This window comes from Lithobates pipiens, unplaced genomic scaffold, assembly GCF_037356315.1.
Source record: "Lithobates pipiens isolate NorthernLeopardFrog02 unplaced genomic scaffold, aLitPip1_a1.2 Scaffold_16, whole genome shotgun sequence".
Lineage (NCBI taxonomy): Eukaryota > Metazoa > Chordata > Amphibia > Anura > Ranidae > Lithobates > Lithobates pipiens.
Window position 1 is genome coordinate 322,633,167 of NW_027507748.1, and position 25,786 is coordinate 322,658,952.

Here is a 25,786-nt window from a genome sequence, read left to right on the forward strand (position 1 = left end):
TTACAGTTGTGCTCAAAAATTTGCATATCCTGGCAGAAATTGTGAAATTTTGGCATTTATATTAAAAATATGACTAATCATGCCAAAAAACTATTTTATTTAAGGATAGCAATCACATAAAGCCATGTATTATCACATAGTTTTTTGGCTCCTTTTAAAATCATAACAGAAATCACCCAAATGGCCCTGATCAAAAGTTTACACACGATGGAATGTTTGGCCTTGGTAGACAAAGGTGGTTAAAATTACAATTAAAGGTTAATTTCTTACATTTGTGGCTTTTTAAATGATCACAATTAGTGTCTGTGTATAAATAGTCAATGAGTTTGTTAGCTCTCACTTGGATCCCCTAAGCAGGCTAGACACTGAGCCATGAGGAGGTAGAAAAGAGGTCAAAAGACATTCGTAACAAAGTATTGGAACTTTATAAAGACGGAAAAGGATAAAAAAAAGATACCCAAATCCTTCAATATGTAAGTCAGTACTGTTTAATCCCTTATTAATAAGGGGAATTCAGGGCTCATTTGATACCAAGGTCAGGTAGACCAAGAAATATTGAAGAAATGCCCAGGATACAAAGAAAAACCCACAGGTAACCCTCAGGAGAAATACAGGCAGCTCATCAAAAAAAAAAAAAGACTGTGTGATTGTTTTTAACCACTTAAGGACCGCCGCATGGCAATGTACGTCAGCAGAATGGCATGTACAGGCACAAGCACGTACATGTACGTGCTTGCCTTCCAGCGGGTGGGGGGTCCGATCGGACCCCCTCCCGCTGGATGCGGCAGTCCGTTTCGCTTCAGGAGCGATCCGGGATGAGGAGATGGCCGTTGGTTTCTGGCCATCCCCTCTCGATCGCTCCTGGCGAATGAGAAGCTTCCCCCGCTGTGTATTGTAAACACAGGCAGGGAGGAAGTGATGTCCTTCTCCTCGGGGCGGTCTTTTTGACCGGACTGCGAGGAGAACACAGAAAGTAAGTGCACCAAACACTACACTGACATGTAGGTACACATAGGCACACAAATCCCCCCCGATCCCCCCATCGCCCCCCCCCCCCTCCCAGTCACAGTGTCACTGATTGCAGTGATCATTTATTTACTGATCACTGCATTTAGTGTCAGTTGTGACATTAAAAACTGTCAGGGCAGTTAGTGTTAGGTCCAGGGTAGCCCCCTACCCCCCAATAAAGGTTTAACCCCCTGATTGCCCCTAGAGTTAACCCTTTCACCCCCTTTTGCCAGTGTCACTAAGCAATCGTTTTTCTGATCGCTGCATTAGTGTTAGTGTTAGATTCACCGCCAGGTTTTTATAGCGCTAGGTACCCCCATATACTACCCAATAACGGTTTTAACCCCCTGATTGCTCCTAGTTAACCCTTTCACCCCCTTTTGCCAGTATCACTAAGCAATCGTTTTTCTAATTCTTGGAAATTTCTATAGAATTCGTTTTTTTTGCACTGATTCATAGTATCTAGAAAAGTTGAGACGGAGCACACAGAGTCACTAACTGCTACACTTTAAAAAGCAGAGAAACAGACACCTGGAGACGCAGTAGTGGAGGTTTACAATAGTGTTCTATTAGAACCGCCATAAGGCGACTCTTACATGTTAAGAGCGAAATGTAAGCTTGTCATATTTTACATCCTGGAATTTACCTGCTCTGTACATGTTTTACCCCACCTGATATTTATTCTTTTTTTCTGACACCTTTCATGTAACTGTAAATGCTGTGACCCATGCTTTAAGGTTTCTTTAACTAAAAGATTTGAAAAAAAAAAAAGTAACTAGGATCAGAGCCTCTAGGTTAATGAGACCCAAAGAGGTCAGGGTAGGATGGTAAAACGATGTGGTGGCACAGTGGAGAAGAGCGAAAAAAAACATAAAATATAATATAAATTGCACGTGCTTCATGTGAATCCTCAATAATATAAAAAGTCCATTATACAAACAAACAGAGCAAAAAATAAAATCTTAATGCAATGTTCAAAAACTATATACAGGGAAAATGCGCATGCTCCGTGTATTGCATAAAAAAATCCTTAGTATTGCAACAGCCCAAACATAATAAACCGTGATGGTGATGTCTTCATGCAGGTGTGCACACACCACCCACCAGGTGTACCCTCACCTCAAGAGCTTTTTAACCACTTGCCGACCGCCGCACGACGATGTACGTCCTATTTTTGAAGAGGGATATCTCGGTAACGGCAGCAGCTGCTGCCACAACCGAGATATCCATCTCTTCAGGCGGCGGTCGGCTGTACGATAACGGTGGTCTCCGCGGCGGATTCGCTGCGAGATCACCGCTATCGGCGGCGGGAGAGGTGCCACCCCCCCTCCCGCCGCCCTCACGCACCTTCCGCCGCTTACCGGAGCCGTCGGTAGCGGCGGAGGCGATCGGGTCCTTTCGTCTGCTGGGCATAGAGACAAGTGAGGCTAAGATGGCCCCCACTCGTCTCTATACCATAGGAGGGCGGAAGCGACGTCAAAACGTCACTTCCGCCCATACCTCTTAAAGGTATATATTTTTTAGATGTCAGATTTTCTTTCTTTTTTTTTTTTTTTGTTGCATTTTAGCCCAAATATGAGATCTGAGGACTTTTTGACCCCAGATCTCATATTTAAGAGTAGGGATGAGCTTCGTGTTCGAGTCGAACGTACGTTCGACTCGAACATTGGCTGTTCGTCCGTTCGGCGAAATCCGAACATTTTGGTCCGTTCGCGTCAAATTCGCGTGGCGCTCACGGCCCACAATGCACTGCGATGGCGCAGTGCATTGCTGGCTCATGATTGGCCAAGCATGCACTGTGACCCCGCATGCTTGGCCAATCGCAGCGCCAGCAGCGAGGAGAGCCATGATTGGCCACAGGCAGGATGCCTGTGGCCAATCATAGCTCAGGCTGTGTAGTGCACGCCCCACACTATATAAGGCCGCCATCGCAGCGGCCTCGTGTAGTGTGTTGGCGTCTGAAGCAGTGGGTGTTCTGTGTACCTTCAACACAGTACACACCGATCGTTTTCGGCCGATTTTCTATCTTGCTGTTGTGTAGTGGTTATTGTCTGCGTGCCCTGACCGCAGTATACACCGCTATATTCACCTCACCTATATAGCTAGTGATCTATCTTTAATAATAGAGCTTGCAGTCAGTAGTGTTAGGAGATAGTGCGTGCTGTCTGCGTGCTCTGTACCCAGTACATACCGCTATATCCACCTACATAGCTGTTTTCTATTTGAGCCCACTTGCCATCTGCAGGAGTTATTGGAAGTTGTGTGTGCCTCCAGCACAGCACAGTATACATCTGTATATACCCCTTTATCTCTGGTGTTCTCTGGTTATTGTCTGCGTGCCCTGACCGCAGTATACACCGCTATATTCACCTCACCTATATAGCTAGTGATCTATCTTTAATAATAGAGCTTGCAGTCAGTAGTGTTAGGAGATAGTGCGTGCTGTCTGCGTGCTCTGTACCCAGTACATACTGCTATATCCACCTACATAGCTGTTCTCTATTTGAGCCCACTTGCCATCTGCAGGAGTTATTGGAAGTTGTGTGTGCCTCCAGCACAGCACAGTATACATCTGTATATACCCCTTTATCTCTGGTGTTCTCTGGTTATTGTCTGCGTGCCCTGACCGCAGTATACACCGCTATATTCACCTCACCTATATAGCTAGTGATCTATCTTTAATAATAGAGCTTGCAGTCAGTAGTGTTAGGAGATAGTGCGTGCTGTCTGCGTGCTCTGTACCCAGTACATACCGCTATATCCACCTACATAGCTGTTCTCTATTTGAGCCCACTTGCCATCTGCAGGAGTTATTGGAAGTTGTGTGTGCCTCCAGCACAGCACAGTATACATCTGTATATACCCCTTTATCTCTGGTGTTCTATAATAAAGGCATCTGCAGGAGTTAGTGGGTGTTGTGTGCCTCCAGCACAATATAAACTACCCAACTGCTGTTTTACCCAACTCCCTTCAGGCCATTACCATGTCTGGAAGGCCAGCAAGGAGAGGCAGACAGGCGCGAGCCGATAAAAGAGGGCAAGCAGGCTCTGTGTCTAGAGACAACAGTGCTGGTCGTGGACGTGGTGCATTGTCATCAGCACGTGGCCATGGGACATGCTTGTCCTTTTCGGCAGCTGGACATGTTGAACCGCAACATGCCAACGACTTGGTAGAGTGGATGACCAAGCCCTCTTCATCCTCCTCATCCTCTCTCACCCAGTCTCAGGGTAGTAGCAAAGCAGCTGCCAACGCATCGTCTTTCCTCCTCTCAATGTCATCATCAGTGACTCCTTCCCTAGACCCACCACGTCCTCCTGAGGAGTCTCCTGAACTCTTTGAGCACAGTGTTGGGTACATGCTCCAGGAGGATGCCCAGTGTTTTGTGGGCTCTGATGATGACACTCAGCTAGAGGAAGGCAGTAGCGTGAGCGCAGAGAGAGGGGATGCTCAAGAAGGACAGCAATCTGGCAGTCATGTTCCACAAGCTGCAGCATACTGCCAGGTTTGCTACAGCGATGAAGAGGGAGGGGATGATGAGGGCACTGACTCCACGTGGGTGCCTGGAAGGAGGGAGGAGGAGGAGGCACATGTCCAACGAGGCAGGATGCCCTCCGGGGGCCAGCTTAGGGGCAGCACACCGACTGAATCACACCGCAGAGCTCCGCCTGTGCAGAGCGCTGCCTCTGCGCGTTATTCTAAAAGTTCTTTGGTGTGGGCCTTTTTTGAGACGAGTGCATCAGATCGCACCGCTGCTATTTGCAACATATGTCTCAAGCGTATCTCACGTGGCCAAAACATCAGCCGCTTGGGCACCACATGCTTGACCAGACATATGTTGACCTGCCTTGCAGCTCGTTGGCAAGCGTACCTCAAAGACCCACACCAAAGAACAAAGCGGACCTCTCCTTGCTCCTCATCAGCTGGCATCTCCAACCCCACTAGACCTTCAGTCCTCTCTGAAACCTGCTCTGAGAGGAATGAAGGTGTAGAATTAGGTGTGTCACAGCCAAGTGCTTCCGGGAACTCTGCTAGCGGTACACCCACGTCCGATTATAGCAGGCAAATGTCCCTGCCCCAGCTGCTGGACCGTGGAAGAAGTTCACTCCCAGCCATCCACATGCCCAGCGGTTGAATGCTAGCTTGGCTAAATTGCTAGCACTTCAACTGCTGCCTTTTCAGTTGGTAGACTCGGCCCCCTTCCGTGAGTTTGTACAATGTGCGGTTCCTCAGTGGCAGGTCCCCAAACGCCACTTTTTCTCACGGAAGGCGATTCCGGCTCTCTACCGGCATGTGGAAGGCAATGTCCTTGCTTCGCTGGACAGGGCGGTCAGCGGTAAGGTGCATATTACCGCTGACTCATGGTCCAGCAGGCATGGACAGGGACGTTACCTGTCTTTCACGGCCATTGGGTCACTCTTCTGGCAGCTGGGAAGGATGCAGGACAAGGTGCAGTAGTGTTGGAGGTTGTTCCGCCACCACGCCTCCAAAATGCTACTATTGGTTGTGACACACCTCTCTCCTCCACCCCCTCCTCTTCTTCTTCCTCCATGGCCTCTTACAGTGCTCTGTCCTCAGAACCAGCGGTGCTCCGTAGGCGTTCCAGGGGCTACGCAAGTATGCAGGCAAAACGATGCCATGCCGTGCTTGCGCTGGTTTGTTTGGGGGACAGGAGCCACACTGGGGCGGATGTTTTGTCAGCTCTGCAGGGGCAGGCCGAGAGGTGGTTGACGCCACGCCAGCTTAAGCCAGGAATGGTGGTTTGCGACAATGGCACCAACCTCCTCTCCGCCCTCCGACAGGGACAACTGACCCATGTGCCCTGTGTAGCTCACGTCCTTAACCTGGTGCTGCAGCGGTTCTTGGGCAGGTACCCCGGCTTACAGGATGTCCTGAAGCAGGCCAGGAAAGTCTGTGTGCATTTCCGCCAATCATTTAATGCCTGTGCTCGGCTGGCTGAGCTCCAAAAGGAGTTGAACCTGCCCAAGAACCGCCTTATATGTGACATGCCCACCAGATGGAACTCAACATTGGCCATGCTGCAGCGGCTGCACACGCAGCAGAGGGCCATCAATGAGTACCTGTGCGACTATGGCACCAGGACAGGGTCAGGGGAGCTTGGTTTTTTCTCACCACGCCAGTGGGGCATGATCAGGGATGCATGCACTGTCCTGTCACCGTTTGAGGAGGCCACAAGGATGGTGAGCAGTGACAGTGCATGCATCAGTGACACAGTACCTCTTGTCCACCTCTTGGAGCATACGCTGCGTGGAATAATGGACAGGGCACTTGAGGCAGAACAGAGGCAGGAAGAGGAGGACTTCCTTGCCTCTCAAGGCCCCCTTTATCCATACAGTGTTCCTGCTGTGCCACCCATCACACAGGAAGAGGATGAGGAGGAGGAAGAGGAGGAGGAGGATAATTGTGTCAGCATGGAGGTGGAGGCTGGCACTCAGCATCAGCATCAGCAGCAGCAGTCTTGTAGGGATGATTTACAGTCCCAAGAAACACGTGGACTTGTACGTGGCTGGGAGGAGGTAGCTGCGGATCATGTTGTCCTTAGTGACCCAGAGGACTCCGGACCGAATGCCTCAGCTAACCTACGCTGCATGGCCTCCCTGATCCTGCAAAGCCTGCGGAAGGATCCTCGTATTCTTCGGATCAAGGAGAGGGACCATTACTGGCTGGCCACTCTCCTTGATCCACGGTACAAGGGTAAGGTTGCCGACCTTATCTTGTCATCGCAGATGGAGCAGAGGATGAGACATCTCCGGGAGGCCTTGCAGAAAGGTCTGTGCAAGGCGTTCCCAGAGACTGGGAGGTTACAAACTCCTGGTCCTGGACAACGTGTTGCTGAGGCATCGGTCAGAAGAAGCGGTGGAGAAGGTGGCCGTCTGATGCTTTCAGACAATTTTTTAGTCCGCAGCCCCAAGGTATGATCGGTTCCAGCACCCATCGCCAGCGTCTGATTTACATGGTGCAGGAATACCTAGGGGCAAGGTCAGACTTGGACACCTTTCCCACCGAAAATCCTCTGGCTTACTGGGTCTTGAGGATGGATCACTGGCCAGAGCTTGCACAGTATGCAATTGAGCTACTGGCCTGTCCTGCATCCAGCGTTCTTTCGGAACGCACCTTCAGTGCTGCTGGTGGCTTTGTTACCGATCACAGGGTGTGCCTGTCCACCGAATCAGTTGATCGACTGACCTTCATCAAGATGAATCAGTCTTGGATCACCCACAGCTACCAAGCACCTGAAGCTGATGTAACCGAATATTTTTTTTTGAAATACCACATCCCTTCAAGACTGCCTATGCTGATGCTGAGTGACTGTCCTGCTATGTTGATTGTCTATCCTCTTCCTCCTCCGCTGATATGTTGGAAGAACATTTCTGGTTCTGGTTGATGCCATCAGCCCAATTTTTCTGCCCCTGTTTAACAGGGGCGTTTAAGTACAATTTTTGATGCAATGCTTTGCAGCAGGGCTAATTCCTGCAATCAAACAAGAGTATATGGGAGAGGTTGCAGTGTGGTGGCACCAGCACCAGTGCCTAAGGCCCAATTTTTCTGCCCCTGTTTAACAGGGGCGTTTAAGTACAATTTTTGATGCAATGCTTTGCAGCAGGGCTAATTCCTGCATTAAAACTAGAGTATATGGCAGAGGTTGCAGTGTGGTGGCACCAGCACCAGTGCCTAAGGCCCAATTTTTCTGCCCCTGTTTAACAGGGGCGTTTAAGTACAATTTTTGATGCAATGCTTTGCAGCAGGGCTAATTCCTGCAATAAAACTAGAGTATATGGCAGAGGTTGCAGTGTGGTGGCACCAGCACCAGTGCCTAAGGCCCAATTTTTCTGCCCCTGTTTAACAGGGGCGTTTAATTACAATTTTTGATGCAATGCTTTGCAGCAGGGCTAATTCCTGCATTAAAACTAGAGTATATGGCAGAGGTTGCAGTGTGGTGGCACCAGCACCAGTGCCTAAGGCCCAATTTTTCTGCCCCTGTTTAACAGGGGCGTTTAAGTACAATTTTTGATGCAATGCTTTGCAGCAGGGCTAATTCCTGCATTAAAACTAGAGTATATGGCAGAGGTTGCAGTGTGGTGGCACCAGCACCAGTGCCTAAGGCCCAATTTTTCTGCCCCTGTTTAACAGGGGCGTTTAAGTACAATTTTTGATGCAATGCTTTGCAGCAGGGCTAATTCCTGCAATAAAACTAGAGTATATGGAAGAGGTTGCAGTGTGGTGGCACCAGCAGCAGTGCCTAAGGCCAAAATTTTCTGCCCCTGTTTAACAGGGACATGTAATTACAATTCTTGATATAATATTTCACAGGAGGGCCCCTTCCTGTGCCCACCCAGAGTAACAGTGAGGACTTGTAGTGTTGTGGCACCAGCACCACAACCACCAAAGGTCAATTTTTCTACCACTGTTCAACAATGGCATGTAATTACAATTCTTGATATAATCGTTCACAGCAGGGCGCTCCAGCGCCCACCAAGAGTCACTTTGAGGGCTTACAATGTTGTGGCAAAACCAACACCTTGTTCCGCCATTTCTGCAGAGCATATAGGGCAGGCCCCTACTTTCAAACATCCAATTTACAAACATCTCCTACTTGCAAACGGAAGGAGACAACAGCAAGTGAGATGAAAAAAGATGGACGACAAAACAAATTATACAGGGGTGATAACCCTTCCCTATGTTTTCCAAAAAGCTTAAAAATAGTTTTTTTGACTGGAGCTACACTTTAAAAATGTACCAGTTGAAAATTACAAACAGATTCAACTTAACACAACAAACCTACACAGTCCCTGTCTTGTTTGCACCGCCTGTATACTGCTGTTCTGAGTATATAGGGCCTGGGGGCCACACGCATTTCCTTTTTTTAATATGGGTACGGGGTTCCCCTTAATATGCGTACAAGACCTAAAGGGGCTGGTAATGGGCAGGGAGGGCTACCCATGCCATTTTTCTCAATGATTTTCAACCATATTGCAGGAACCAGATATAACATTAAAACCGCAAGCAGTTTTAAATGGTGTTATTTCCGTTTAATGTCATTTTGTGCAGGGACTGTTCTAAACACGGGAAACACGTGGCACTTCACAGGCATACTACAGACACCCCCCAGGCACCATATTTAAAGGAATATTTCACTTTTTTTTTCCACTTTAATCGTCATTAAAATCAGTGCTCCCACTAAAACGGCCATTTTTAAAAACATTTTAGGCATTGACCCATGTCCCCTGGGGCAGGAGCCAGGTCCCCAAACCCTTTTTAGGACAGTATCTTGCATATTAGCCGTTAAAATTAGCACTTTTCATTTCGAACGTTCGAGTCCCATAGACTTCAATGGGGTTCTAACGTTCGTTCGAATTTAGGGTCCGTTCGAAAGTTCTGGTGCGAACCGAACCGGGGGGTGTTCGGCTCATCCCTATTTAAGAGGACCTGTCATGCTTTTTTCTATTACAAGGGATGTTTACATTCCTTGTAATAGGAATAAAAGTGATCCATTTTTTTTTTTTTTTAAACAGTGTAAAAATAAATAAAATCAATTAAAATAAATAAGAAAAAATAAATAAAAATTTTAAAAACACCCCGTCACGACGAGCTTGCGCACAGAAGCGAGCGCATACGTGAGTAGCGCCCGCATATGAAAACGGTGGTCAAACCACACATGTGAGGTATCGCCGTGATCGGTAGAGCGAGAGCAATAATTCTAGCCCTAGACCTCCTCTGTAACGCAAAAAATGCAACCTGTAGAATTTTTTAAATGTCGCTTATGGAGATTTTTGAGGCTAAAAGTTTGACGCCATTCCACGAGCGGGTGCAATTTTGAAGCGTGACATGTTGGGTATCAATTTACTCGGCGTACCATTATCTTTCACAATATAAAAAATATTGGGCTAATTTTACTGTTGTCTTATTTTTTTAATCAAAAAAGTGAATTTTTTCCAAAAAAATTTCCACTTTTCCAAAAAGTGCGCTTGTAAGACCGCTGCGCAAATACGGTGTGAAAAAAAGTATTTCAATGACCGCCATTTTATTCTCTAGGGTGTTAGAAAAAAAACAATATAAAATGTTTGGGAGTTCTAAGTAATTTTCTAGCAAAAAAAACTGTTTTAAACATGTAAACACCAAGTCTGAAAAAGAGGCCTGGTCCTTAAGTGGTTAAAAAAGCCTGTCATAAATAATATTATCAGATTGGGAAGATCCTCCTATGGTTCCTCTTTTGTGTAGTGGTTAGTTATGGCTTAAATGCTGCTACAAAGATCTCTCTTTCCTCCTGATCACAAGACAATTTCCTCCTGGCTGCCAACAATGGAAACTTGCAATGGTGTGATAACGTTTTAAAACATGTTTATTAAACTTAAAATCCCACATAGCTGTACACTCACTTTTAGTACAGTAAAAACAAGCCTTGATAAATTTATGGACAGCAAAAGGGGTGTAATAGTGTCACCTGGAGACTGAATCTTTATTTTCCCCCCTATCTTCCTGCCTCCTCAGGAGGAGCTTGATTGGCTGACGAGGAAAGAAGGGAGGTGTAGTTTGTACTACAGGCTAAAGACGGGGAGAATGCTGGGCACCGTAGCTGCAGATTCAGTCTCCAGGTGACACTATCACCCCCCCCCCCCCCTTTTGCTGTCCATAAATATATCAAGGCTTGTTTTTATTGTACTAAATGTGAGTGTACATCTAGGTGGGATTTTAAGTTTAATAAACCTGTTTTAATGTTAAATTTGGATAATGGACTTTTTATATTATTGAGGATTTGTGTGCATCACACGAAGCACGTGCAGTTTAATTATATATTATATTTTATGTTTTTTTTCACATCATAGGATATAGGCATGAGTTATTTGTTTTATAATAATTTTTTTTATTTATGTTTAGCGCCACACATTTGGTATTGTATTGTATTATCACATTTGGGAAGTGTGGGTAGTGTTGGCAGCTGTTTATTTTTACTTCTATTTACTTGTATTTATTTTTAATTGTATATTTACTTATTTTTATTTATTTAGTCTCTGTTTATTTAAATGTTAGTAGTGGTTATACCTACTTGTTTTACAGTGGAGAGGAGGACTTGCTGAAGAGAGTGCCAGACAAAAGAGATAAACCTGTGTACCATTTCACAGGTCTCAATTCAGCTTTGTGTGCAAGAGCAAAATCGCTGCTCTCTCTCTCCCTCCTCACAGGCTCAAAGACAGCAGCGGAAGCCAATTGGTATTGCTATGGGGACAGTCTGAAGGGGGGGGGGGGGCTAGGAGCGCCACCAGGGGATCCCAGATGAGGATCGGGCTACTCTGTGGAAAACCAGTAAAGCATCAGTATCATTGAAGAGATTCAAAACCATTGCTCCCGATTCCCTTCATTTTTCTGCACTTGTTACGACATTACATTGTATACAATTTCTACAAAAATCTAGAACTTTAAAGAGCAGCAGAAGAGAAAGTGTGCTAGTAAAAGTCAAAATCATTTTAGCATGCAAGTAAGTTTATTTAGTTGTCTGGGAGGGCAACAAGAAAAACAACAGATTTCTGCAGTAGGCAGATCATTTTGTGACATTAAACCCCCACGTTAAAATCAGGTAACATTTTTTTTTCACATACAATGTGGCAAAATAATGGTATGAAGAAAACACTAGGAATTTTGGCATGATACATTTTAGCCATTTTTTTTCCATTCCCTTACCATATACTGGCGTTTTTCCTGGCAGTATGACAATGATGAGCTGGAGCCCAGAGTATGTGTTTTTGAGGTGCCTGAACATTGGCTCAACACTGTCCGCGCCCTGCGCGTATTTACAGAAACATGGCTGACCCTGGATGGGCATCCCTGCATCCTTTGAAATCTTCCTTAGCTGGTCTGTAAAATTCCTGGAAAAATGTAAAAAAAAATAAAAAAACTCACTATACTGGCTTATTTTATTGTTTTTTAATTTTATTTTATGTACACATATTACACTCTAGACTGATAAAATTGTGAATGGTTCCCATTGGTTAAATATTTGCCAGCAGTTTTCCTTCAGGACCTGCTTCTGCTTTTAGAGAAAAGGTACACTGGTTGGTTGATGTTTTAATATGCACGATTCCCTGTTGGATTTATCAGAGACACGCTCCTCCAATTGTAATTGGAAGTTTGATTTAAACATGATTGGTTAAGTTAAAAACTGGGGTTATATTTAAAGCTCAACTCCATGCAGATACAAAAGATAATTTAGGTCTGTATTTATTAATACATCATTAAGTGTATTTTTTGTTTGCAGGCAGTCGAGTACCAAGGTACAGAAGTAACAACGTACATAATGATTATTTGAAGATATGGGAAAGAAGCTAGCAGCCAGTTACAGGTAGTAACAAGACTCTCCAATTTGTTATTCAATTTTAAACTTAGAAATTTAGATGTATTTTATTATTTTTCTCGTGCCTCTACAGACTCCGGGGGAATGACGAGGCTCCTCAATGGCGTTCTTACTATATTTCGTGTATATGTTGTGATTTTCTTCACTTGTCAACAACTGACTTCAATACTGTGATAAACAAATATGAACTCACAGACCTAAGGGGTAAGGCGGCCACTTTATAAAAACCTAATTGTAATCCCCAAATTGGAGAGTCTTGTTACTACCTGTGTATGCTTATAATATTGGAGTTTATCTAAAAATTGTATGTTTTGCAATCACTTTATTGTCTACTTATAGTTATGTCCTTGTCCTGATAAATTTAACTGCTAAAGTATGTAGCTGTCCTGGTCAAGTGAGATCAGAGCGGATGCGCTATTTCAATAAATTGAATGTGTGCTTTGAATTTTGTGGGACACATTGATTGTCTCAAAAAATTCTCCTCTTTAATTGATTATTTTTGTATATTTTCAGTTTTTCTATATATCGGTGCATGCTGCAATGTCCTGAAGAAGCTCAAAAGAGCGAAACATGTAAAAAGAAATAATGCAGCATAAAAAATAATATACAAATGTGGTAATATGTGGAGTTCTGTATGATTCTGCACCAGCTTTTGTATACTTAGATTTGCCATATTGTGTTTACATGAAAATTTTTTCCTTTCTTGGAAATGCTTTTGTATATTTAATAAAACTTTATTGATTTTTATCTACTGTCTATACATTTGGTACCATCTTAAAAATCCCGGGGGTTGGTTACCCTCCAGTCCCCTGCTAGCTTCTTTCCCATATCTTCAAATATTCACTAACTGGGATGTGATACCTTTTTATTCATTTATCATTTGACCAATAACCTCATATATATATATCTTTTGTCTAAGGTACATAATGATAGGAGAGGAGAGCGAAGTGACAGAGTGACAGAGGGATGAGCCAATTTCTCATTTTGCAGTTCAGTCACACACTGGGTTTGAAAAAAGTGTTACTTAAAGATCAACATAAAAACTAAAATGTTGTATATTGGAGCTTACAAGTCCATAGATGTGATTGTAAAATTAGTGTTTTTTTTCACTTTTTTTTTTTTTTTTTTTTTTTTACTTTTGGTATTACAAGGTGATCTTGCAATTAACACACCTTCTGTCCTTGGATGACTCACTTTCTGTAATGTATCTATCGAGGGGAAGCACTGTCTCCCTAGGACAGAAAAGGTTTTAGGACTACAGATAACCTCCTGCTCTTCATAATATAGGGGGTCATTATCATCTGCCAAGATTTCTGGCAGGATCAACAGGAATTTTTATCTGTTATACAGGTAAAACAAAGGTGATTTATCTGTATAACTGTATTTATTTTATCTGTATGTTATAAAACACTTTCAGTTGTATTTTTAAAGAAGACCTTTGGGATTTGTTGCAATTGCTAGGATATACAGTTTTTCTGCTTTCTCCTAGTCATTTCCAAAATAGTGTACACTGTCTGTAACACATGCACAGTGCACTGTATACCCAGGCTCATCCCCTGAATCTCTAAAATATCAGGAATATGGCCAGGAGTTACATCAAAGCTGGCTGCCCAATGGGAGATTAGCAACATGGGACCCAGAAGACTTGGTAAAAAAGAAGGCAGATGAAATGGCAGGCAAAACAGTTTTCTTACAGCTATATTTCATCTGTGTATTCACCAGTTTGCCTGGAGTTAAAGTGGAAGTAAACCCATCCATAAAACAGTTTAATTTTCGGCATGTGCCAGAAATGTAACACTCCCATTGGTTGTGCTCTCAACCAAACTGTCATAACTGATCACATGTGCAGCATCATGGCAGTTGTAGATTAAACAGAAGCTAAGATGGCAGCTTCCTTGGCTGAAAACGATAGGGGAGTTTACTTACACTTTAAGTTTTAAGGACAATCCTCTCCTAGGTAATCAAATTGAATATCCCTGAAAAAGGAGCATTTTTGCCCACTAAAGCCCCGTACACACGATCAAACAATCCAGTGGAAAAGTCCGGCGGACTCAAGTCCACCGGACAATCCGCCTGTGTGTGGGCTCCGGCGGACTTTTTTTCACCCAAGAGTCCGGCGGACTAAGAAAGTAGTTTTGCACATCAATCTGTCCGCCAGACTCGCATTTTGGCAGACAATCCAGCCGTGTGTGTGCTAGTCCGGTGGACAATACGACGTGTGTGTGCTAGTCCGCCGTACTTTTGAAATGAACGTACTTTTCTCGCCCGGAGAAAAGTCCACTCATTTTGAGCGTGGCTCCAGGTAGCCGGGACCAGCGAAGGAGGCGTCGCTGGCCCCGTCACCTGGTATGGACTTAAAGGGGAATCCCTATGCCGAAAAAACGTCATGGGAGTCCCCCCCCCCAGGTCCATATCAGACCCTTATCCGAGCACGCTACCCAGCCGGCCAGGAAAGGGGGTGGGGACGAGCGAGCACCCCCCCCCTCCTGAGCCGTACCAGGCCGCTTGCCCTCAACATGGGGGTTGCTTTGGGGAAGGGGGGGCCGCGCAGCCCCCCCACCCCAAAGCACCTTTTCCCCATGTTGATGAGGACAAGGGCCTCTTCCCGACAACCCTGGTCGTTGGTTGTCGGGGTCTGCGAGCGGGGGGCTTATCAGAATCCGTCAGCCCCCTTTAATAAGGGGGCCCCTGGATAGGGACATTGCCGGATGATGTCCCCGCCCATTATGATGTCACAGTCCCAGTATCCTCTGGGACTGTGACATCATAATGGGCGAGGACATCATCCGGCGATGTCCCTATATAAGTTGCAGCACGCCGCGTGCCTATCATTGTGACCAGAGACAGCAACGAGGCAACAGCTCAAGAAGAGAAGAAGAGTAGAAGAGAAGAACAGAAGGCCAGAAGACAGCGGCAACAGAAGACCGGGCCACCGCTTGTAGAAGAGCTAGAAAAAGGCGCGGTGGCCTGGCAAGAAGAACCAAAGAGGGGGACAAGACCCCCGAAGAGGGGGACAAGAGCCCCGAAGTCGGAAGAAGAGGGCGGCGGCAATGAAGAAAGCTGGGCTCCTCCGCTAGTAAAAGAGCTAGCAGAAGATAGCGGAGGAGTCCGGCGAGAAGACCCCCGAAGACGGAAGAAGACCCCCGGAGCTGTGCAATAAACTATTTTAACCCTTCTGTGTTGTGTTTTTTTTTTCACAGGTGAATGGGTATGGGGTACATTGTACCTCATACTCATTCACATAGGGTGGGGGGCCGGGATCCGGGGGCCCCCTTATTAAAGGGGGCTCACGGATTCCGATAAGCCCCCCGCCCGCAGACCCCGACAACCAACGGCCATGGTTGTCAGGAAGAGGCCCTTGTCCTTATCAACATGGGGACAAGGTGCTAAGGTGCTTTGGGGTGGGGGGGCCATGCGGCCTCCCTTCCCCAAAGCACCCCCCATGTTGAGGGCACGTGGCCTGGTATGGCTCAGGAGGGGGGCGCTCGCTCGTCCCCACCCCCTTTCCTGGCCGGCCAGATAGCGTGCTCGGATAAGGGTCTGATATGGACCTGGGGGGGACCCCCATGCCGTTTTTTCGGCGTAGGGATTGCCCTTTAAGTCCATACCAGGTGACGGGGCCAGCGACGCTTCCTTCGCTGGTCCCGGCTACCTGGAGCCGCGCTCAAAATTAACTGACTTTCCTCCGTGTGTGGGCGAGTCCGTTCATTTCAAAAGTACGGCGGATAGTCCGGCGGTACGGCGGACCTAGTCCACCGCAAAAGTACCACGTGTGGGCAGGTAGCTTGTTCGGAAAGTCCGGCGGTTTGCCCGCCAGACTAAGTCCGCCGGATAGTCTGATACGTGTGTATGCTGCATAAGTGTTGCAAAAAGATAAATTTGATCTGGTGATTCATATAAATTACCCACACATACATGAATTTAAAGAACTATTAATATGACTAAAAAATCATGTTTTAATCCCCCAGGAGACCCAGTGCATATTGCACTTGGTCCTGCCTAGATCTGTACTGCTGGTAGGAAGTAAAAGAACATAAAGGTTGATTTACTAAAGGCAAAAAACTGTGCACTTTGCAAATGCAATTGCACTCTACAGGGGCTCAAAGCTTAGTATATGTGGTGAAGTTTCACTTTGCAAAGGATACCCAATCACATGTAAGGAAAGTAAAAAAAACTGAAAAAAAAAAATGCATTTTGGCATGTATATGATTGGATGGTGGAAGTCAGCAGAGATTTGCCTTGTATAATAAGCTCTGGAGCAAATGCACTTGCACTTTAGGTAAATCATCCCCATCGTTTTTCTGTGCTGGATGTAGCGCTACCCTAAATGAAGGCCAAAAGTATGGGCATTCCAATAGGGAAGTTAAAACCACCACCAAGCCCATCCTCTCCTCTGTGTACTGTGTTTCCTATTCAGAGTAATGTGCCTATGCCTTTGCAATGTAGAACTGCAGGATAGTTCTGGATTACCTGATCAAAGGGACATTACCAAGTACCTGTAAACTGGTAATCCATATACATGTACTAGAGTACACGCAGTGCAGATTGGTGTACTTTATTGTGGTGTAAACTGTACAGACCCTGAACTTGTACACACAAACAAGATTGGTGTATGCTCCCTCTCTGCAGATGAACCAGGGAGGAACTACGAGTCCAAGTACTGCCATTCACTTTTTTTGTTACAGGTAGACACACTGTACAGGTGGTCCCTTAGTTACAAACATCTGACTTACAAACGGAGGAAGACAACAAGAGGTGAGAGGAAATCTACCCCTAGGAAGGGAAATTCACTCATGTAAGAGTTATTATGGGAAAAAGGTACCTTCACTGATGCTTTATCACCAAGGCTTGTTTCCACAAGATTCCACAATTTTCAAAATCCAATTGTCATTGGAACAGAAAGTGAGGTGAAATCTTCTGAACAGGGGCACAGACAGCAAAACAAACATTACAGGGGTGATGAAAACCCTTCCCTATGCTATCCAAAAAGTTTAAAAAGGTTTTTTTTTGGCTGGAGCTACACTTAAAAAATTTACCTGTTCTGACTTATAAACAGATTCAACTTAAGAACAAACCTACAGACTATCTTGTTTGTACCCAGGGACCGCCTGTATAGTGCACAAAGAGCATATGAAGATGACCTTGGGTTGATAGGCTCCACTGTCATACTACAGTGCTGGTATCTAGAGTGCCCCCTGCAGCCAGGGACAAGCACTGACACTCACAAAGTAAGTCTCCTTGCTTAAAGCACCTTGCTCAGCAACCACAACAGGAACTGGAATGGGATACTTCTTTAAATCTTAGCTTCTGTAAATGCCCTCTCCTCTTCCTTATTATTAGTATGTTTGCTAAGCATTTCTAAACCAGAAGAAAAGAAAGATTTAACTTCCATGATACAATTTAAGAATTTTGTAGAAGTGTTTTTAACCATTGTGTTGTAGTGGAGAGGACTCAACTGCACATTATCTGTATTGATATTGTAAGGAATAGCTCATTTAGCAGTATCTTAATGTTCAATTAGATCTGAGTTCTTCTGTAGACACAAATTTCAGCAAACCTTTTCTACCTCCTGCATCATATTCCCACTCACTTTAGCACTTCTTCCCGGCATTGTTTCTGCGGAGCAAAGCAAGCAATGGCCCAAACTTTGATCTCAATGCCGTTGTAGAACTGCTTTCCTCTCATGTCCCACACTCCTTGGTTTGGAGTTGCAATAGCTCTATTCTAGGAGAGGAAAAACAAACATTGTGTATTATTTACTACCCTAGCTCAGATTGATAAAGGCTCATTGTGAAAAAAGGGTCACAATTGTACTGAAAATTGCATTAAACATAAATTCAAATACCCACAGTACACCCATGAACACATAAATGTTATATTCTAGCTAAAACCTGATCTGTAATGCAGATAGATAACAAATATACATTATATGGGCAATGTAATTGGACATCTGGCCATTAAAATCCATTGTATAGGAGTGTATTAGACATTTTAAACCAAAATGATGGCTTTAATAAGAAAGTGCCCCCTCTCCACCTTGCAGCTAAAACAGCTTGCTCTCTTCTTTGAAGGCTTTCCATAATACAAAATATTTGTAAGGTCAGGTACTGATGGCGGACCACCTGGCTCACAAATGATGTTCCAATTCATCAATAAGGTGATTAACAGCTTTGAGGTCAGGACTTTCTGCAGGTCACTCAAGTTCGATATTTAACCTATGTTTCTCCAGACATGGCTTTGTGCATAGGGGCACACACTGAAACAGGAGAGGGCTTTCCTCAAATCTGTTGCTACAAAAAGCTTGCATAAAGTGCATAATTGTCTAATTGTCTATTAAACCTTTGTATATGTTATCTTTAACATTACCCTTGAATAGAAATGCCTGAACTAAACTATTTAGACAAGTGCCTATATACTTTTAGCATATAATGGTCAAGTGTCTAAAAACTTTTGGCCATATAGTGTATGTACCTTGAGAATGAATATAGAAATTCTGACGCATCTGTAAAATCCATATCATGGAGTACAGTACAGGAAACATGAGTTGATTCTTAGACAATAGATAATATTTTGCTACCGTCTGGTGATTGGACACTGGCATAAGCTTCACTGGGAAACTCCCCCAGTGTAATTAGCAATAAAGGGCTGTACATCACTATTATCTACACTGGGGGTAGGCAACCTTAAAGAGGGATTCCACCTAAAAAAAATATTAAAAGCCAGCAGCTATAAATACTACAGCTGCTAACTTTTAATAAATGGACACTCACCTGTCCCGGGTTCCAGCGATGCCGGCAGCCGAGGCCGATCGATCGCTCGGCTGCTGCCGTCACCATTCTAGGTGAGGGAATCAGGAAGTGAAGCGAATCGGCTTCACTTCCCGGTTCCCTACTGCGCATGTGCGAGTTGCGCAGCGCAATAGGAATTGTCCGCGCTGTCACTGGGACCCGTGTGTGTCCTAGCAGACAGCGCGGCAGGACAGGAAATGACATAGACTCCCACGGGAGCTGGATGGCATGGGAATGCACCACTGCCCTGGATCTGTATAGCACCTTGCAGCTATGTCACTTGTTTCACCAGGTACCAGGATGAGTGCAGGATCCAGTGTCAGAAACCAACATTACAGGCCAGCCCTGCTGTTGCGGGTTCCAGATATAGTTTCCAAGAACATCAAGGCCAACTGATCTGAAAACTGCTAGTGTGCCACAAGGCAATTCTTCCCAAAGAGGAAGCACATTAGTAAAAATACAGAGCCTCACAGAGTGGGTGGGGTTACATGGGCCCTCCGGGGGGGAAGGGAGGGGATAGTTTCCAGCAAAGCCAAAGTCCAATCACCTGAAGGTAAGGGCATATAATCCCATGGCCCAAGAATCAACTCCTATATCCTGTACAATACCATTAAGTTTCTGAACCTTTAGGATTTAGATGCCTTAGTCTATGCATGACTAAGATGTGATTTGATCTGGTTTATTGTCAGTTTTATCACAATAATGAAGACAGTCTTGTTTAATGAATAACACGTACAACATTTTCCATTGCTATATCATTACTGAGCAAATGGTTTAAATCATGGGTGCTCAACCTGTGGCCCTCCAGCTTTTTGTGGAAGTACAAGTCCCATGAGGCATTGCAAACCTGACAGTTATGCCACGTACACATGATCGGACTATCAAAATCGACCATGTGGGTTTCGTAGGGGTCTGGTATGGACTTTGGGGGGACCCCCACGCCGTTACCCTTAAAACCCGTACCAGGTGACAGGGCTTGCAGGATGTCAATCTCACAGATGAAAGTGGAGACATTGACTTCCTTCGCTGGTCCTGTCGTACCTGAAGTCACGTTCAAAATGAATGGACTTTAGTCCGTGTGTAGGCAAGTCCGTTCATTTGGAAAGTCCGGCGGACCTCTGCAAAAAGTCCGGCGGATTGTCCGCCGGAAAATTTAGTTCGTGTGTGGGCAAGTCTGCTCGCTTGGAAAGTCCGACCGACCTCTGCTGGAAAGTCCGGCAGATTGTCCGCCGGATAGTCTGATCGTGTGTACGTGGCATTACAAGCATGACTCCGAAAGGCAGAGGCATGATGGGACTTCCACAACAGCTGGAGGGCCACGGGGTTAAGCACCCATGGTTTAAACAAATGCTGTTAACTAAAAATAATTTAAAAGTAAGTATCTTTAGTCACACATTCCAGTTAGATGTTCTAATTCATTTTGTTTTCGATTTCACCTGTCCTTCTGTCCATCTAGTAAATTATAGAGCTGTAAAAGAGGAACTGCTGAGGTTATAAGAATGTAAAGGTTTACAAAAATGTTAAAGACCTAGGTTTCCATCAATGTGCAGTCAAAACAGAAAGTTTATGAATGGAAAAAAAATCACAGCATTAAGGGAGACTTTATTGGCCGCAGTAAACCATGCACAAGATGGAATCCAAGTAGAATTGTCTTGTGCTTTTTTTCAGCAAGGCACAAAATAAACTGTTTCAATGCCGGAGAGCTATGTACAGCAAGCCCACAGCATAAAACAAAACAACTGCTAATCCAAGCCACTAACTTAACTCAGGTCAGTTCCTAACATGGTGTCTCCTGATGGGCTCCCCAAAACACATAAATACTTGTACCCTTTCAATCTTTTCACACAGCAGACTCCCACAACAAAGAGCATGAGAAAGAGCCCTGAGCAGGAGTGAAAATAATCATGTGTTCTGGCTACCAGCTAAGATGTGGATATGGGAGTGGAGGCTTTATCCCATCCAAAGATTTACCAAGCCTCCAGGCGCCAGTTCCAAGAACAGGACCAATTAAGAATTTGAGAAAACAAAAAAAATTTTTTCTCCTCATCAATCACAACCTAAAAAACCTCACTATGTGTAGATGAGAAACCTAGGAGACACACATACACCATTCCCAATCCAACCAGCCAATGCTTCACATAAGCACTCCTCTGCTCTGACCTGTGAGATGAAGCACAGTTTGCCAACATACAGTGGACATTTGACAGATCATTAGCATTCCCATACTAGGTCCTTAGATATGTGCTTAAAGCCATCCACTGTAGTGGTGAATTTTCTGGAATCAATCACAACTGTCAGCCCACAAGCTAATACAGCAATGAGTTTAGTACCCACTTTATTGAGAGACACTTCCTTTTCACTATGGATTAGTTCCCCTCTGAAAGAATGGCGCACTTCCGGCCCAGACGTATATAAAGGAGTTTCTATCATTACCCACTTGCCGTCGCAGTAATGCAGTGACACACTCAGATCCACGCCGATGCCATATATTTTGGACCCACACTATCTTTGGAAGTAATCACTTCTTTTTGTTCTGTAGCTTAGTATTACTTTACCCCGCTCTTTTTGTACCTTTGCAACTGTCTGTGAACTTAATGCAGCTTTACGGACTATGTTGTCTGTGCTCTATTTTAGACGTTAGTCCATGTGAACCTTCAGCCGTATAATTGTTATACAAACGGACTGTTTGATAATATATATGCTACTAACCAACGCTATATGTGACTACCTCCCAAGAGTCCATGTTTGGCAATGATATTCATTATTGGATCTATGAAAGTGCATTCTAGTAGTTACCAGCAATTTTGCATTATACACCTCTGTTACATAAAAATATTTGGTAAGCCAGAAAAAATCTTATTATAATTAATCACTCTTGCTTCACTCTACTCTATTATTCAATTACTCCCTTTTTTATAATTAATTATTGTATTGTTTTTGTTGGGGGCTCTCCCTGGGGGGCTGGACTGATTGGAGTGGCTCATGCACTGCCAACATCCACACGAAGCACCTTATCCCCCCAAGGGAAATTTTTTTCCTCTTCTTTTTGGGGGGGGGGGGGGCGGGGTTGGAGGGAAATTTCTTATTTATTCATGTAAATTGTATTAATGAAATTATCTTATGCGATATATGTGTATACTTGATTTGCTATAATATATAATCTATATGACTTTTTTCATGTACATTTAATTAGAGTCAATTGCTCCTGAGGAAGCGTTTCTCAACGTGCAACATGTCGAGATAATGATTGAGTTATCTACGCCTGGATTCACACTTCTGACTTAATCCTTTCACAATATCCATACCTCTAATTGGAGACTTTATTTCAAAAAAATGTATTTTTTGTCTTTATTTATGGATGTGGTTCTATAATGACACTGTTATTGTAAGGTGTCAGATTTGTTGTACGAGGGTGTACTAATACTAACTGTATTGATTTTTTATATGCAATAGTGTTCTTTTTTACACAGTTGATTAAATAAATTCAACTATTTTTAGACTGTGTGCCTGAAAAGTCCAATTAAAAAGCCCCTCTCTTTTTCTCCTCTCTGAAAGTGTTTAGCAGTGTACACATGACCGGACTTTTCGAATGATTGGGTCCGACAGTCTTCCCGATGGACTTTTGGCGGAGGTCCGACGGACTTTCCGCACGAACGGAATTGGCCACACAGAAGCACACCAAAGTCCGGCGGATTCGAACGTGACCACGTACGACTGGACTAGAATAAGGAAGATCATAGCCAGTAGCCAATAGCTGCCCTAGCATCAGTTTTCATCCATCCGACTAGCATACAGACTAAACTGTTTTTTCAACCGGACTTGAGTCTGTCGGAAATATTTGAAACATGTTTTAAATCTAAAGTCTGTCTGATTTTTGGACAGCAAAGGTCCGATGAAGCCCACACACGATCGAATTGTCCAGCGGATTCGTTCTGTCGGACCTAGTCCGTCGAAAAAGTCCAGTCGTGTGTATGCAGCATTCGATTTCAGCTATGGTGTGCTACTGAATTTCCTTCCCCTTTATTTCCTGTGACAAGACTGCTCCTAGTCCAACATTAGAGGCATCTGTACAAGACTTGACTGAAGCGGAGGGGTAGGTAACACTGGTTTCTTATACAATATTGCTTTAAGCTCCTGAAAAGCTCTTCATGCCTCTTTATTCCATTTATACATGATGAACTTGCTTCTTTTGGTGGGATCAGTAAGCTGTGTCTCTGTAGTAGCAAAATTAGGCATAAACCTTTATCCTACAATCTTTAAAAAGGCTTTAACTTATTTTTTATAGACAAGCTGGGGTCACCATTTAATAAAAAAAATGACATCATCTAGATATGCCGAAGCAGATGCTTATAAATGCAATACATCATTCTGGAACACTTATGTCTTTACACACGGTCGTACTTTCCGGCAGAAAAAGTCAGACGCAATAATTTCCAATCGTGTGTGGGTTTCAGCTGACTTTTTTTTTCTAAAATTCTGACGGACCTAGAAAAAAAACATGTTTTAAATCTTTCAGACAGAATCAATTTCTGTTGGGAAAACCATTTGTCTGTATGCTGTTCCGACGGCCCAAAAATGACTCAAGGGCAGCTACTGGCTATTGAACTTCCTTTTTCTAGTCCAGTCGTACTTAACCGCGTTTCAAACGATCGGACTTTGGTGTGATCGTGTGTAGGCAACTCTGTTTCAGCGGAACACCGTCGGAAAAAACGCCAGATTTTATTATGATGGAAAAAACGGTCGTGTGTACGCGACATTAGAATGTAACCAGAACCAAAGCTTGAAGCTTGTGGGCCCCCTTGCAAAATTTTATCTGGGGCCCCACACTACTACTATCATGTGCCAAGATACTCCCACAGCTAGCCTAAATACTCCAAGTGGCTAAAGAGTTACAGTGGATATAGAAAAGAACCCCCCCCCCCCCTTAAAATATTCACATTTTGTTGCTTTGCAGCCTGAAATGAGGACAGGGACAGGTTTTTTTTGCTGTAGCCTTTAGTCTGTTGGGATATGTTTCTACTAACTTTGCACGTCATTCAAGTCATTACACAGATTTGCAATGGGATTTAAGCATGGGTTCTTGAATCAAAAAAACAAAACAAAAAAAAACCTCCACCTCATGCGTGCACCGCCATCACAGGCAATATTGACTCTTACCAGAGAACCTAGACCCTTTATTATGAAGGGTCAAACAGGCTTGATGTAACAATCTTTGCAGGGGTCATCAGCTGGAGATGTGTCCTCAGATCAAACAAGGCATAAGCAGGATATTCAAACCAAGCTCCATCCACCCCACAATCAGACTGATTGTAAAATGAAAGAGACGCCAAATAGTGTAAAATCCCAAAAGGCTTGTTTAATATAAAGTATTGCACTTACATTAATTAGTACAGGTAAAACCAGCGTTGATTAACAGTATAGGTGGCTGCCTTAAAGGGGTTGTAAAACCTCATGTTTTTTCAAGATAACCTTCTGTGTCTATGCACGCAAATGCTTGACCCAGGAGCCTGTACGCAAGGTAACCCCCAGGGAGAGCACTGGGGGTTTACTGATGCGAGGAGAACTGCGAGCGCCACCAGGGGACCCCAGAAGACAAGGTTCCTGGCCACACTGTACAAAATTAACTGCACAGTAGAGGCAAGTATGATATGTTTGTTATTTTAAAAAATGAAGGTTTACGCTCACTTTCAGATATCCAGGCACTATGCAAACAAACGCAATAGCAGGAAACGGCTCCTAACCCTACCGGTTTCATCACAAAAGTACTTCCTCCAGGGCATGAACCAGAAGAAATCCTCTTGTGATGAAACCGGCCGGGTTAAGAGCAGTTTCCTGCTATCGCGTTCGTGGGGTGGATGGAGCTTGGTTTGAATATTCTGCTTATGCCCTGTTTGAGGACACATCTCCAGCTGATGAACCCTGCAAAGATTGTTACATCAAACCTGTTTGACCCTTCATAATAAAGGGTCCAGGCTCTCTGGTAAGAGTCTATATTGCCTGTGGTGATGGTGCATGCACGAGGTGGAGTTTTTTTCTTTTTGATTATCACTACTTATCACGGATTTGTGTTTTTTACAGTTGAATTTAATAACCCAACATGAGATTTTTGTTTAGCGAATCATTTTTTCTATATTTTGTTTATTATGATTATATCTCACTTCTGTGCTGCTGCTGGACAATTTACATTGTAATGGTGGTGATTGACATTATTTATTTTTATGTTTTTACACATGCGCAATATTCTTCCATTATTTAATTCATGCAATTCATTAATTCATTCACCTTTTTCTCCTTCAACCACTGTGTGGTAAATTTTGCTGTGCGCTTTGGGTCATGGTCATGTTGGAAAGTAAACCTTCTTCCCACTGACAACTTTCTGGCAGAGGCTGGCTTGATTTTCCTCAAGAATTTGACAATTCTTTGTCCCATCAGTTTTCCCTTCCATCCTGAAAAGTGCTGCAGTCCCTGCTGCAGAGAAACACCCCCATATCAGGATATTACCACCTCCATGCTTTACTGTAGGAATGGTGATATTTGGATGGTGAGCTGTATTGGATTTCCACCATACATATCGTTTGGTGTTGAGGCCAAAGAATTACATTTTAGTCTTATCTGACCAGAAAAC

At 44.1% G+C, this 25,786-nt stretch overlaps 1 protein-coding gene across 1 annotated transcript in view; it reads right to left on the minus strand.

The window, feature by feature from the left end:
• LOC143982741 (protein argonaute-1) overlaps positions 1-25,786 on the minus strand; it is a 246,286-nt gene that overhangs the window by 28,344 nt on the left and 192,156 nt on the right. Inside the window, exons 11-12 of the mRNA XM_077481721.1 lie at positions 17,964-18,097; positions 11,704-11,888 (exon numbers count right to left, since the gene is read on the minus strand). Coding sequence (XP_077337847.1) covers positions 11,704-11,888; positions 17,964-18,097 — 319 coding nt within the window. The remainder of the gene's footprint in view (positions 1-11,703; positions 11,889-17,963; positions 18,098-25,786) is intronic.